The sequence below is a fragment of the Nannobrachium achirus genome (assembly GCF_963921795.1).
Source record: "Nannobrachium achirus genome assembly, chromosome: 10".
NCBI lineage: Eukaryota > Metazoa > Chordata > Actinopteri > Myctophiformes > Myctophidae > Nannobrachium > Nannobrachium achirus.
Genome location: NC_137819.1, coordinates 2,859,366 through 2,873,215, shown reverse-complemented (window position 1 = coordinate 2,873,215; position 13,850 = coordinate 2,859,366). Strand labels below are relative to the sequence as shown.

Sequence of the window (13,850 nt, the reverse complement as noted above, 5' to 3'; positions counted from 1 at the left end):
TATTTTGAATTTAACAATGTCACTTAAGTTTAACCACTTAGACCCTTAGTGAAACGCACCGAGTTGAACTGGGCTTCTTTTTATTTTGTATATAGGCTATATTTAAAATAGCTGATCTACAAGCTCACAACGTGTCAAAGTAGATCGGCTATTTGGAGTATTTTTTAATGTTTTTCAAAATAGTAAAAAAAGAAAAAGGCAAAGAAGATTAGGGATAAGGCATGGACGAAACTATACAGTATAACTGCAAGTCTCTTCACCAAAAATAGCAGATCTGCTAGTTCACAACGCGTCACCTTGAGATGAATTGTGAGCTTGTAGATCGGCTATTTTTGGTGAATGATACTATACTTAGAAAGACAGACCACCAAACCTCCTTACGCTTATAGATTGTCCTTTTTTTTTATCCCACAATTTTGTAACCGATTGTTTCACCCAGTGCCAATGCCTAAGCTATGTAATGGCCTGGGCACTGCTCTCCCTCTGCCATGCCTGGGGCGGACTGACCTCATGCTTCCTTCAATGCATGAGTAGTCCAAGTTGTTTCTTTTCACCTGACAGGTGGGGATTTCCCCGGTATGGATGTAGCGCGTGGAAGGAACACGTTATTCCAACCAGTTCCTTTCCCCTCCATCAGGCGCCCCGGCTGGCCAGGGGGAGGCATTATTGATACCAGAATGACTGCATGTTTTTGTGAGGGTGTCTACCCTAGGAGACATGGAGAGAACATGCAAACTCCAAACAGAAAGGCCCTTTCGCCAACCCCACTTAGGGTGTAGGCGTTGATGACACGGAGGAGAGAACACACCCCCAGCGCCCACAGCGTCCCCTGGCGGGAATCCAACCCAGTACCTTCTAGCTGTGAGGCGACAGCGCTACCAAATAGTAGATCGTCTATTTTTGGTGATGTTCCCCAGAGAATAGGGATGCTGGGGTTCAAGTGATTAAATGACAATTCAATCTGTTAGCTGGGTGACCAGAGACAAAAAAAAAAAAAACGTTTGAGAACCATTGGTTTACATACTGTCAACCAGTTCTTATTTCAATAACCCATGCCCCCCAGTCAGACAGTGAGAAACCTACTCTTGCTCTTTAGATTTACAAATAAAATGACAAAGTGTTCATACCAGTATATATAAAAACAATAAATCTGAAAACAGCATAATGTCTTATTTTATTTATTTTTATTTTTATTTATTTTTTTGATACAAGGCACAAGTTGGCACCTCGACAGAGTGCATTCTATTTGCTTGTGTTACCTGAACAGACAACAACCAGCGTGAATGTGGACATAGCAGGGGATTTTCTTCCACACTCCGTCACTGATGCCTCAGACCCAACACAGGGAGATCCAAGCCACCATACAGGATGATTGGTAGAACCTGATCTCTGTTGTGTTGAAACAGCAGAACCACAGCCCAGCTGTCTGCACACCACAGCTGCTGACTTCAGGTTCCAGTCAGACCCAACAACAAGTGGTCTCCACTCTCCCCGGTGTTTCATCTCCAGACTGCCAGTGCACTTACTGGTTCCTCCCACCAACCTGACAGCATTGAACTCTACAGGGACAAGAGAGACATTTTACATCAACATAGAAAGAAAATCCAAACCTAAAGTTTAGTGTGTCTTTTACCCGAGCAGGTGAGTCCAACAGTCTTGGCAGGTGAGCAGGTGTTTCTAGTTGAGTTTGACGTTCCACAGTCCAGGAGGGCAGACTCGTTGCCTTCACACTGGAACTCTTTGGTCCACATTGGAGCATTCGCTTCTCCATAGAGCGCCCCCTGGAGGACTGAAGGAGCCCCACAGCCAAGCTCCCTACAGACCACCTCTGCATCCTGCTGGTCAAAGTCGCCTAAGCACACTGAGACCCACGACTGATTAGACTTCACCTCCACTCTGCCTGAACATGAACTAGTCCCATTCACCAACCTCACAGACTCTGGAGAGGGAGAGGGTGGAGAGAGACAGACAGAGAGACAGAGAGACAAACAGACAGACAGACAGACAGACAGACAGACAGACAGACAGACAGACAGACAGACAGATATGAGTACAGATGGTATGAGTTCCTAATTAAAACACAAATAATTAAAACATAAATAAATATCAGATACCAGATACATCACACACACACACGCACGCACGCACGCACGCACGCACGCACACACACACACACACACACACACACACACACACACACACACACACACACACACACACACACACTACTGACTTTGTTTAAGTCATTGTGTGTTACCTGAACAGATCACCTTGACGCTGCCAGAGGAGATATCAGACTGCTCTAGTCCACACTCCCTCATTGAAGACTCGGATCCATCACAGTAAGACCTAATTAACCATACAGGTCGAGGTGTAGAACCATAGCTCCTTCTGGTTGAAACTGCAGAACCACAACCCAGCTGTCTACACACAACAGATGATGACTTCAGGTCCCAGTTGGACCAACCAACCACCGGTCTCCACTCCTCCTCGTATTGCGCCTCCAGTCTGCCCGCACAGTGACTGGTTCCTCCGACCAACCTCACAGTCTCTGTACCGAGATAAGACCGTAAGAAGCAAAACTTAAAATTCATTATATAAAATAATAGTAGTGTCATGTGCCTTTTACCCGAGCAGGTGAGTCCAACAGTCTTGTCAGGTGAGCAGGTGTTTCTAGTTGAGTTTGAGGTTCCACAGTCCAGGAGGGCAGACTCGTTGCCTTCACACTGGAACTCTTTGGTCCACATCGGAGCCTTCGCTTCTCCATAGAGCGCCCCCTGGAGGACTGAAGGAGACCCACAGCCAAGCTCCCTACAGACCACCTCTGCATCCTGCTGGTCAAAGTCACCTTCACACACTGAGACCCACGACTGATTGGACTTCACCTCCACTCTGCCTGAACACAAACCAGTCCCATTCACCAACCTCACAGACTCTGAAGAGAGAGAGAGAGAGAGAGAGAGAGAGAGAGAGAGAGAGAGAGAGAGAGAGAGAGAGAGAGGGGGACAGGGGGGGAGAGGGGGGGAGAGAGGAGAGAGAGAATGCATCATATGCTACGTAAGGAAATATCATTATCATCAGTTCACATCTACCGGTAAGAGTCTGTACGACCTAAACAGCCTCCAGGAGTGCCTCCGTACTCTACTACTCTACTACAAACACTGAGAATATATTGGGAGAAGAATCCCAATATACAGAGCAGGAAGAGAGATGGAATGGATCACATAGACAGAAAGGATAAACAGACAGATAATATAAGAGAGTGTCAAGATTTCTGTCAAGCAATCTTTTGTTACCTGAACATGTTACTTCCAGTCTGTCATATGAATCATCAGACACGTGTGTTGCACACTCCCTCAGTGAAGATTCGGATCCAACACACGCAGATGTAATCCTCCAGACCGGTTCAGACGTGATGTCATAAATCTGGAAGGATGAAACAGCAGAGCCACAGTCCAGCTGTCTACACACTACAGCTGTCGTCGTCAGCCTCAAACCGTACCACTCATCCACTCGTCTCCACTCTCCCCGGTGTTTCATCTCCAGTCTACCAGTACAGCTACTGGTTCCTCCCACCAACCTGACACCATTAGACTCTTTACAGAGGCAGGAAAGTAAGCAATGGAGAAAGTACATTTCTTCATTTTAAAACACTTCATTAGAAAAGGCTGCCCTTGAAGAAAAGGTGTGCCCTTGCTTTCTTTTTAGATGGTAGGCCTATAGTAGTTAAGAGTGTTAGTTGGTACTGTTAAGTATTTATAGTGTTATGAGCGATTGTACTGTAAGTGTTAAGTATTATTAGTGTTAAGAGCAACGACAGTGTTAACTAGTGGTAGTGTTATGAGTGATTGCAATGTTAGGAGCAATGGTAGCATTTTATCTTGTTGGTAGTGGTAAAGAGTGGAACACTGAAGGAGCCCCTCAGCCAAGCTGCCTACAGACCACATCACCATCCTGCTGGTCAAAGTCACCTTCACACACAGAGACCCACGACTGATTAGACTTCACCTCCACTCTGCCTGAACACAAACTAGTCTCATTCACAAACTTCACAGATTCTGGGGAGAGAGGGGGGGGGGGGGCAGAGACAGACAGACAGACAGACAGACAGACAGACAGACAGACAGACAGACAGACAGACAGACAGACAGACAGACAGACAGACAGACAGGCATAGACAGAGTTTGATTTCATAATCACACAAGTAAATAAATGGTTATCATGAATGTCATGGTCGAAGTTGTCCTTTTGTGTTACCTAAACAGATCACCTCCAGTCTGCCAACGGAAGTACTAGACCGCCTTCTCACACACTCCCTCAGCGATGACTCAGACCCAACGCACGAAGATCGAACCTTCCACACGGATTCACGTGGAAAACCATAAGTGTGCTCTGTCAAGACAGCGGAACCACAGTTCAGCTGTCTGCACACTACAGCTGTTGAATTCGGGTTCCAGTCAGACCAACCGACCACTGGTCTCCACTCTCCCTGGTGGTTCATCTCTAGTCTGCCGGAACAGTTCCTGGTTCCTCCCACCAACCTGACGTCATCGCGCACTGAGACAAGAGAGTAAGTAGGGAGTCAAATTAAGTAATGTTACACGAGAGGGTGTGCTTTACCGTGGTACGACAGCGTCGCTGCAGGAACAAGGCGGAGCCGAGCTCTGTTACCCTTAAAACTTTTTTTCCTCCATTGTAATTAAGATGCTCGATCAAAATGTATAACTTTTTTAATGCCAGATTTAGCTGAACTTCCCGTAAAAACTGCTAGCGTAGCCCCTTAGACCAGTGCCATCATGCTGGTTTAAAGCACGGGTATATAGCTATTTCAACCAATCAGATTGCTTCGTCTGAACTACCTGATTTATAACAATATCTATTACATAATTATAAAATAATAATCCAACCCTAAGGTTTTTTTACCTGAGCAGGTGAGTCCAACAGTCTTGTCAGGTGAGCAGGTATTTCTAGTTGAATCTGAGGTTCTACAGTTCAGGAGAACAGACTCACTGCCTTCACACTGGAACTCTTTGGTCCACATTGGAGCCTTTACTTCTCCATAGAGCGCCCCCAGGAGGACTGAAGGAGCATTACAGCCAAGCTCCCTACAGAGCACCTCTGCATCCTGCTGGTCAAAGTCACCTTCACACACTGAGACCCACGACTGATTAGACTTCACCTCCACTCTGCCTGAACACGAACTAGTTCCATTCACCAACCTCACAGAGTCTGGAGAGAGAGAGAGAGAGAGAGAGAGAGAGAGAGAGAGAGAGAGAGAGAGAGAGAGAGAGAGAGAGAGAGAGAGAGAGATGAAGTGCACTAGATCAATCGTCATCATGATCAGTCCAGATCTAAGAGACCATATAGAATCCTAACGGTCTCCAGGAGTTCCTACATACTCTACAGCAGGGATGTCAAACTCAAATGCACAGAGGGCCAAAATTTAAAAAATGGTCGAGGGCCGGACAGGTTCAATGTTTATTCAAAAGCGGGCTTGTGGTCACGGGCCCTCGATACGTGCCAATGCACTAGCAGTGCATTGTGGGACTTAGTAGTTTTATGGTGGTGTATGTGTAACAGAGTGACTCACTGCCTCAGCCTGATGGCATCAAACGTCTAATATCTCCCCTAGTCCATAGAGATATCCCTTTGGCCTGATGGGTAAGATGTTGGACTTTCATGTGGGAGACTTTGGTTCGGATCCCAGGCATTGCATGTGCAATATACCAGTGGCCAGTGGGCCAGTTCTAATAGTAATTAAATATCATCCCGCGGGCCGAAGATAATTCAATCACGGGCCTGATTTGGCCCCCGGGCCTTGAGTTTGACATATGTGCTCTACAGTAAGATGTGAACATAATCTATCATTGTTGAAGTAATTATTTTTGTTACCTGAACAGATCAACTCCACTGTGTCACGGGAAAAATCACTTGCGCAATACCCACACTCCCCCAGTGAAGACCCAACACAGGATGTAATCTTCCATACACGTTTATATGTCGACCCATACATCCTTTTTGTTGAAACGGCAGAGCCACAGTCCAGCTGTCTACACACTACGGCTGATGTCATCCAGTTGATTTGATGCCAAACATCCACTGGTTTCCATTCCCCCTGGCTCCTCATCTCCAGTGTACCAGAACAGTTACTGTTTCCTCCCACCAACCTAACATCATCGGGCTCTGTAAACGGGTGCGAAAGAGAGGGAGATTTAGAGAAGGAGAACCTTCAAAGTCAGCCATGCCACCCATGACCATATATAAAGAATATAATATACTTTTGGCCACACAGTTACAGAGTTCAATTATCCTCCTAACTCAAGTGTTTTGGGGGGTCAAGTGGCCTCAAGAACATGATATGTGTGCTGCAGACCTCCACGAGAGAGCGAAGACAAAGTGATGAAAAAGTTATCTCCCTTTAGTCTCACACTTTAGTCTCACACTGGCCTTTCTCTTCTCGCGGAATACTACTACAAAATAAAACATTAAAGCTATACTGTGTAAGTTGCTCAACTAGTGGTCAGTAGCGTTATAGCAAACCGCGGTCGCGTCTGCTTTTTTCGTCCGTTTTTCGCCGCGGACCGGGCCTTCAGACCCCCGCGTCCGCCTCGCCCGCCTCGCCAAGTCACCACGCATCCGTAGTGTCCCTCTGCGGACCGGCGTTGGGGAGGTTTACAGGCTAGACTTCTAGACCAGTGTAAACAAAGCTGTTGAAGCAAGCTATTTCCTGAAGAGACCTCAAGATGCACTGTCATTGGCCGGTAGTGTATCATGTGTGTATGATCTGCAATGTGATTGGCCAACATATACACAACGTATACGGATGATGCAGATGACGTCATTTTGCCGCGAAATCCCGCCCCTGTCACGGCTAAGTAGAAAACATATAAAGAAAAGGCTTTTGGGGCTGAAATTAACGGAGTGGGGGTTCTAAAACTTTAGCGATTTAATAGTTAGGACAATTTTAAGATATGTTTTATAAAAAAGTTACATAGTATAACTTTAAATTCACCTGCTTCACCGCTGCTTTACACCTGTAAAACTGTAATGTGAGGAATAAAACTGATTCTCCTTCTGATTCTGATGTCATCCTAGATACACTAACTGTAACATGGCCTCTGTCCAGCACTGTTCACCTTGTGTATCCTGTCGGTTAAATCAACACATGCGGTTCAGCTTGATAATCTACCAGGAAGATATACTCACATGTTTTACTTAAGTAAAAGTATCAATACTGCAATGTAGATATAGCCTACTCTGTTACAAGTAAAAGTCCGGAATTCAAAATATACTTGAGATCAAAAGTATTGGTAACAAAATGTACTTAAAGTACCAAAAGTAGGAAGTATTCATTATGTCGTTTTTTTTTTTCTTTTTTCTTTTTTTTTAATTGCCAAAATGTATAAGGCTGACCAGTTCAGCCTTATACATTTTGGCAATTAAAAGCATGTTTTGTAATAGCAATAAAAATTCAAGTTTTCATATAATTTAGTGGTGTAAAAGTCCAATATTTTGTGATGTAGTGGGTTAGAAGTAAAAGTAATGAACGTTTTAAATTCTGAAGAAAGTAAAAAATACCTCAAAAAAATCACACCTGTGTGAACTGAGCGGTGGTTCTCTCCCCCCCCCCCCCCCCCCCCCCCCCGTGTGTGTGTGTGTGTGTGTGTGTGTGTGTGTGGCCTGGACAACAGCGCCCCTCCCTTAACATGTGTGGTCAGAAAAGGTACTACACAGGCTTGAGGCTACATACAGACCCACCCACATACAAACAAATTAACATACCTACACACACGGCCACGCTATGGAGACGGTGTGACCACCGCTCAAAAAGGAGGCCTATAGTAGTGTGGAACACCCACAACCATGCAGCGACAACAGGTGCAGCTCAGGACACAGAGCCAGCAGTGTAACACAAACAACAGGAAATCATCTAGTGCACTGGTTCCCAAGCACTGGGTCGAGACCCATTTGTGGGTCGCAGACAGATATTTATGGGTCCCTTCATTTGTGTTTCCTACATTTTTTTTTCAATTATAATTATTCCATAAATGTCATAAATTAAAAAAAATGCAATGATTTTTCTAAATAAAAGAAAAATCGAAGAAATTCCATACATTAGAAAACAAATGTCTAAGAAGTATTGAAAATAGCCGATCTACAAGCTCACAACGCGGCACGAAGCGACATGTTGTGAGTTTTGTAGATCTGCTGTTTTCACTAGTTTGGGTCCCGGGCAAGATCTAATTTCTTTTTTGGGTCACGACAAGCTAAAAGGTTTGGGAATCACTGACCTAGTTTCTGTACTCTTTCCAAGAGCAAGATGACACATTTTCCATTCGACGCAATTAAAAGATAAAGCAACACCACGAGAACACGTAGAATTAAAGGACAAATAAGTTGACATTCAGAACCCTTATAGTAAGGGGATTTTATAAGATATTTGACCAATCTGCGAAGTAAATCGTTACCAAGAAATTTCTTCACCAATGTGTTTCTAAAGGTGTGTAATAATACACTAAAAGGTTGAAATTCAACTCCCAGGGGAAACCTCATAAAAAAACGGATTTGTGTTTGTGTCCCATTAATTTATTATACAGGAATAAAATACAAAAAATAAATATGTTTTAAGTAGCATCACTTTTCACCGTTTTGTATAGGGGCCATTTGAAGCCCACAGAATGTTTTTTGTGCAAAACAAATGCTTGCAATGGATTCGGCATCATGAAAAACCCCTAGTTTGACCCCTCACATGCTACTTAAAGCAGCACCAAACACATTGGTGAAGACATTTCTTGGTAACGATTTACTTCGCAGATTTTCTTATGTTCCCCTTACTATTAGGTATCGTTCACCCTCCACACATTATAGTCATTTGAACAATTCTACCAAGTCGACTTTCAAATCCACTCTTGACTCGTTTTCAAGGTGGATAGCTAGTCTACTGGACTAGTTGTGTCAAAGTTTGGGTCATAAGAGGGACCGGTTAAAAACGATGAAACCATAAAAAGAGAAATGTTTGTATTTGTTTGACAATTTTTCGCAAATCCCTGTTTGTTTTCAAGAGCAGAAGGCAGATAAAGACACATGAATGGTCTTACCGTCAGTGGCACTCACTAAGATCAGAATATACGCCCACATGAAAAGGAGACAGCTTTGCGCTATCATCACATGCATTTTGTTCTTCATTAAACCGCACTGTGGATTTGACAAAGAAAGCTACTGTTCAATGCTTTACACAAGTGTGTGCTTTAGCTCCTCCACCACAGGAGGGGGACATAATGGTAACAAAAGTTGTTGTGACGGCTGGGGCGTCAATTGGGTATGGCAGGGGTATGCAGCTGCCATACCCTGGGAAAATAAAAGTTACTTTTAAATAAAAATCCATGAATGTCTCTTGGTCTATCTGTGCTGGTTATTATGTTGTTAAATTACAGTAAAATAACTACAAATGCAAAATATTACAACATGGTCACTTTAATAAGGTATTATAATTATATTCTCCACACTTGTATTCTCCCCATCTTGACAATATGGTATATTCCCAGGTTCCGCAGGTCAGCTGCACAGGAGCAATGCATTATTGTTAATTGTGGCACGTTTACTAACATGCTAACATACGGGGGAAAAATTGAATGTACTTCTTAAAATAAATGTATCATGCCTGTTACTAAGGTATGGCAACATGAAGGCGCGCGTGCAAGACACCAGTCATGTTGCCATACCTTAGCTTTTTCTGAACTGACGCTACTGTGTGACGATGAAGCCAGCTGTTTGTATTGGCTGAGAGAGAGAAATGTTGCAACACACTCAGGCAAGGGCAGGGGCCTTTGGTCTACGCTACAGTTTGAAAATGACAAGTCATTTGTGTCAGATTGGTAGACAGATTCATAAGCAGCACCACTGCTTTAAAAGGATCCCTGGCTAATACGACAAATATGCCTTAATACATAATGGTCCTCTATAACTACAATGTAAAAATAAAAACACCTTAAATATTGTATTTCTTCTAGAAATAGCTAACTCATAAAACCAAGTGTGGTCTATCCCTATGGAATTTATGGCATGCATGTGAAAATAAAAAGACACACACATTTGAAATATTGATTTGATGCTCATATTAACAATAGGAAGTATTACATTTGTTATTATTTTCACATGCATGCCATAAATTCCATAGGGATAGACCACACATGGTTTTATGACATCATCAACTTGTGACAGGCATTTCCCCTATTGAGTGAAAGATTAGCTATTTCTAGAAGAAATAAAATATTTAATTTTACATTGTAGTTATAGAGGAAAATTATAATGTATTAAGGCATATTTGTCTTATTAGCCAGGGATCCCTTTAAACATGTAGTGTTGTTGTTAGTAGGAATAAACGTACATACTATACGTATATGTCCCACTGGGAAAAGGCTCCGGGGCAGACCAAGGGCCAGATGGAGGGATTACGTATCCAAACTGGCTTGGGAACACCTCGGGATCCCCCAGGAGGAAGTTGCTAATGTTGCACTGGAGAGGGACGTTTGGAGCTCTCTGCTGGAGCTGCTGCCCCCGCAACCCGACTCCGGATAAGCGGTTGAAGATGGATGAATGGATGAGAGCTGAGGTCTAGAGTGAGACTTCAACACCATGGACAGTGCCTAGCCCTTGAGTAGCTGATTGAAGGAAGGTATACCATTACCTGCTATTTGACCTTCAACCAGGTGGAGAATGTTAGAGGCAGGGGCTGAAATTTCCAAAAGGGCCTTTTGTTGGAAGCACCGAAAATAGCAGACCTCCAAGCTCACAACGCGTCACGCTGCGAAGCTTGGAGGTCTGCTATTTTCGGTGTGTGAAGCCACACTGAACTAAGCATAATCAAGTCAATACTGGAGATGTGGCTTAATAGCTAGACAGAGAGAGGACAATTCTTTCAACATAAAGGCCTCTCCATACTTCGACCAAAATGTTCGGTGAGTTGTGTTTTCCGACGTGCAAATTTCCGAACTCTCGTTCGGTCCAATGCTTTTCAGAAGTCCCGAGGGATATCATTTTATGGTAGAAAAGGACCTTTTGACCGAAAGCGGCGGTTTCGGTCAAAGTATGGAACGGCCTTAAGATGCTGCATTCAAGTTCAGGAGAGTTTGGACAAGGCAATTCTATTGAATGCTGCCTTCAGGTATGGCATGGGAAGAGGGCATTTGGCATTTTTTTCACCATAGTAAAAACTGCATATATGGCCTGGAAAGGGCAGTTGTTAAAGACAGATAAAAGGGCAGGGGCTCAAGCCCCCTTTGATGTCTATGTGTGCGGGTGGAAGTGATGACATCTGAGTTCTGATTTAGCAAGTGCTGACACTCAGGGACGTGCTGGCCATTGGGAAAAGCGGGACAACTCCCGAACGGCCGGTTCATTCCCGGCCGGTCCAGGCCGGCCATTAGAAGAAAAAAAAATGTCGGCCTTCGTTCCATTTTGGGGGCTGGGCGGCCAACAAAGTAAATCGTCACTGTCGGGCAGAAACCTTGTATCTCCAAGTTACAAATTTGTAAACTTTTTCGCAAAGCAAAGCCCTGCTTCATCATACAAGGCCGTCGCATAAAAGTAGTGAAAACAGCAGATCTACAAGCACTGCTTGTAGATCGGCTGTTTTCACTAGTTTAAATCATTTTTAAAATGATAAATACAAAACAACGACGAAATATAACTCATGTACAGTAATTGGCCCACTGGCTTGTCACTTGTCATGATCTGAAATGACAAATCTTTGAGTAGCAGCAGCGCTATCTCTCTCTATAGCGCGCAATGAGGGCCTCTCCAACTCTTCTGAATCAGGGGCTCAGCACGTCCCTGCTGACACTGGCAGGTGCCTTCTGAGTCTGACCCAGCCTTGTGCTGTATAAGCTCCCAGTCTCCCCTCAGAAAGCGCTCACTCTCCTCGGTGGTTGACACACTGGTCAGGCGGAAACTTTCAGGGATAATATTATAAGTCAAGTGAACTGTGCAGTACTGACTCTTGTTTTGCTTAGGGCGAGACTAGTCATTGGAAAGCTCCTTATTGAAACTACTCTAAAAGATTTGGAAGAAGAACCATACCGGTAGTTTGGCTTATGTTTGCAACTCTTCCCCACCCCACCTGTGTTATTAAAATCTTAGTGTTTTGACAATTATTTGGGGGCCCACACGCAATATCCTATAGGTTGAGAATCACTACGAGTGGATAGTATGAGGCATGCCCAGAGTTCTGATATCAGGTTGCCATGGTCACCTGATAAATCCAACCAGAGCGCTATAGGATGCCTGTCAAGAGCCAGGCGTAACTCCATATTTGGACATGACTGATGTCACATTAAATGACGGTTTTGTCACCAGCTTGGCTTAAGAGAGTGTAAGTATCAGGTCTGCGCTTTCTTCAGATATATCTACTTAGACAAAGACACCATAGGAGGTGTAGACACCGTTTCCACCCTTTGGCTTAGTGTCATTATATTGTCAAGTTTAGATTGTATTTTTTCTAGGTATTTACATCACTTTGGAAAATGCGGGATCGAACAATGGAATTAGGACATCAGAATAGTAGGTGGCCAGACGAGGACGAGGGGAATCCAGGACCCTCAACAGGGGGGAGTGGAGAGAAGGAAAACGAAGCCTTTTTTAGGAAGGTGCAAGTGATCCGCACGGGCCTGGAGACTCTGGAGAGGAGCGTCGCGGACCTCGAGAAGAAACAGAACACGGTGCTGGTCGTGGCGCTGCCAGACGAGAGCATGAAGAAAGAGCTCCAGACGCTGCGGGAACGGATCAAGACGACGGCCGGCCACGTGAAGAAGAAACTGAGGACCATCGAACCCAAGAAGGGAAAGGACGACGGGAATCCCGCGTCCATAAGCTCGAGGATCCAGCGCACCCAGCACGGCGTCCTGTCCAGGCAGTTCGTGGAGCTGATGGGCCGATGCAACGACGCCCAGGCCCAGTACCGAGCTCGCAACGTCAAGAGGATCCAGGGGCAGCTCAAGATCGCCGGCACCTACGTGACCGACGAGGAGCTGACCGCCATGCTGGAGAGCGGGCGGACGGACGTCTTCACGCAAAACGTCCTGAGCGACGCCCAGGCCACGCGGCAGGCGCTCAACGACATCGAGTCGCGGCACGACGAGATCCTGAAGCTGGAGATGAGCATCAAGGACCTGCAGCTCATATGCCAGTACATCGACGCCGAGGTGCAGGCCCAGGGGGACACGGTCAACGACATCGAGGCCAACGTCCAAAAGTCGTCCGCCTACGTGGAGGTGGCGAAGGTCAACGTGGGAAGGGCGGTCGGGTACAAGCGGAAGAGGTGCAAGAAAATGTGTTGGGTCGCGGTGTTTCTCGCCATCCTCATAGTTGTTCTAGGCTTGTTCTTGGCATCCAGGTTTGGTTATGACTTAGGCTTTGGAACAGTCGAGACGGATCCACCATCACCAAGCGTTTAAGTGATCTGTCATATTGATTACTTATTGTGGATTAGATGTCCACGTGTCAACTGCCATGCAGGGCACATGGAGGAATGAAGTCACTGCCTTTCTGGATCTTCCCAATTCACATTACAGAGTTGTGCTCACCCTGTCACCTGTCCCAACCTTGGACTTAAAAGAAAAATAGGTAGAAATACTGTTCACTACTCCCAGATTTTCCGCACCTCAATTGCACCTCATTGGCTAAGGACTCTGCCTTTGTGCCTTTGGAACTTAGTGAAGATAATAGTGTTCTCGCCTTTCAGGCGAGCCCACAATGATGCATTTGTATAGAGCCTTTATTCAAGGCATTTAATTAGATTGTGCATTATATTCACCCACCCACACACACACACACACACACACACACACACACAC

At 44.9% G+C, this 13,850-nt stretch overlaps 2 protein-coding genes across 2 annotated transcripts; one reads left to right on the top strand and one right to left on the bottom strand.

Moving 5' to 3' along the window:
- Positions 1-1,199: 1,199 nt before the first annotated feature.
- LOC308292533 (scavenger receptor cysteine-rich type 1 protein M130-like) lies at positions 1,200-9,227 on the bottom strand. The gene is made up of 10 exons (XM_080734892.1): positions 9,099-9,227; positions 5,893-6,183; positions 4,924-5,229; positions 4,258-4,557; positions 3,972-4,058; positions 3,297-3,596; positions 2,630-2,935; positions 2,258-2,551; positions 1,634-1,939; positions 1,200-1,559 (listed from the first exon to the last, which is right to left on the bottom strand). The coding sequence occupies exons 1-10, from the start codon at positions 9,184-9,186 to the stop codon at positions 1,243-1,245; spliced, it is 2,595 nt and encodes an 864-aa protein (XP_080591018.1). The 5' UTR covers positions 9,187-9,227; the 3' UTR covers positions 1,200-1,242.
- Positions 9,228-12,536: 3,309 nt separating this feature from the next.
- On the top strand, positions 12,537-13,451 carry LOC308292353 (syntaxin-4-like; the record flags this gene model as incomplete). Its single annotated transcript, XM_080734665.1, has 1 exon — positions 12,537-13,451. One exon carries the CDS (start codon positions 12,537-12,539, stop codon positions 13,449-13,451), a length of 915 nt encoding a protein of 304 aa, XP_080590791.1.
- Between the last annotated feature and the right edge of the window lie 399 nt (positions 13,452-13,850).

Bases quoted from the DNA above. Each gene is read 5' to 3' on its own strand.
- LOC308292533 (XM_080734892.1), bottom strand. From the start codon at position 9,186: ATGAAGAACAAAATGCATGTGATGATAGCGCAAAGCTGTCTCCTTTTC. The intron at 2,936-3,296 runs GTAACAAAAGAT...CTCTCTCTTCAG, and splicing joins ACTGGAAGTAACATGTTCAG to AGTCTGTGAGGTTGGTGAAT. The intron at 1,940-2,257 runs GTAACACACAAT...CTCCCTCTCCAG, and splicing joins CGTCAAGGTGATCTGTTCAG to AGTCTGTGAGGTTGGTGAAT.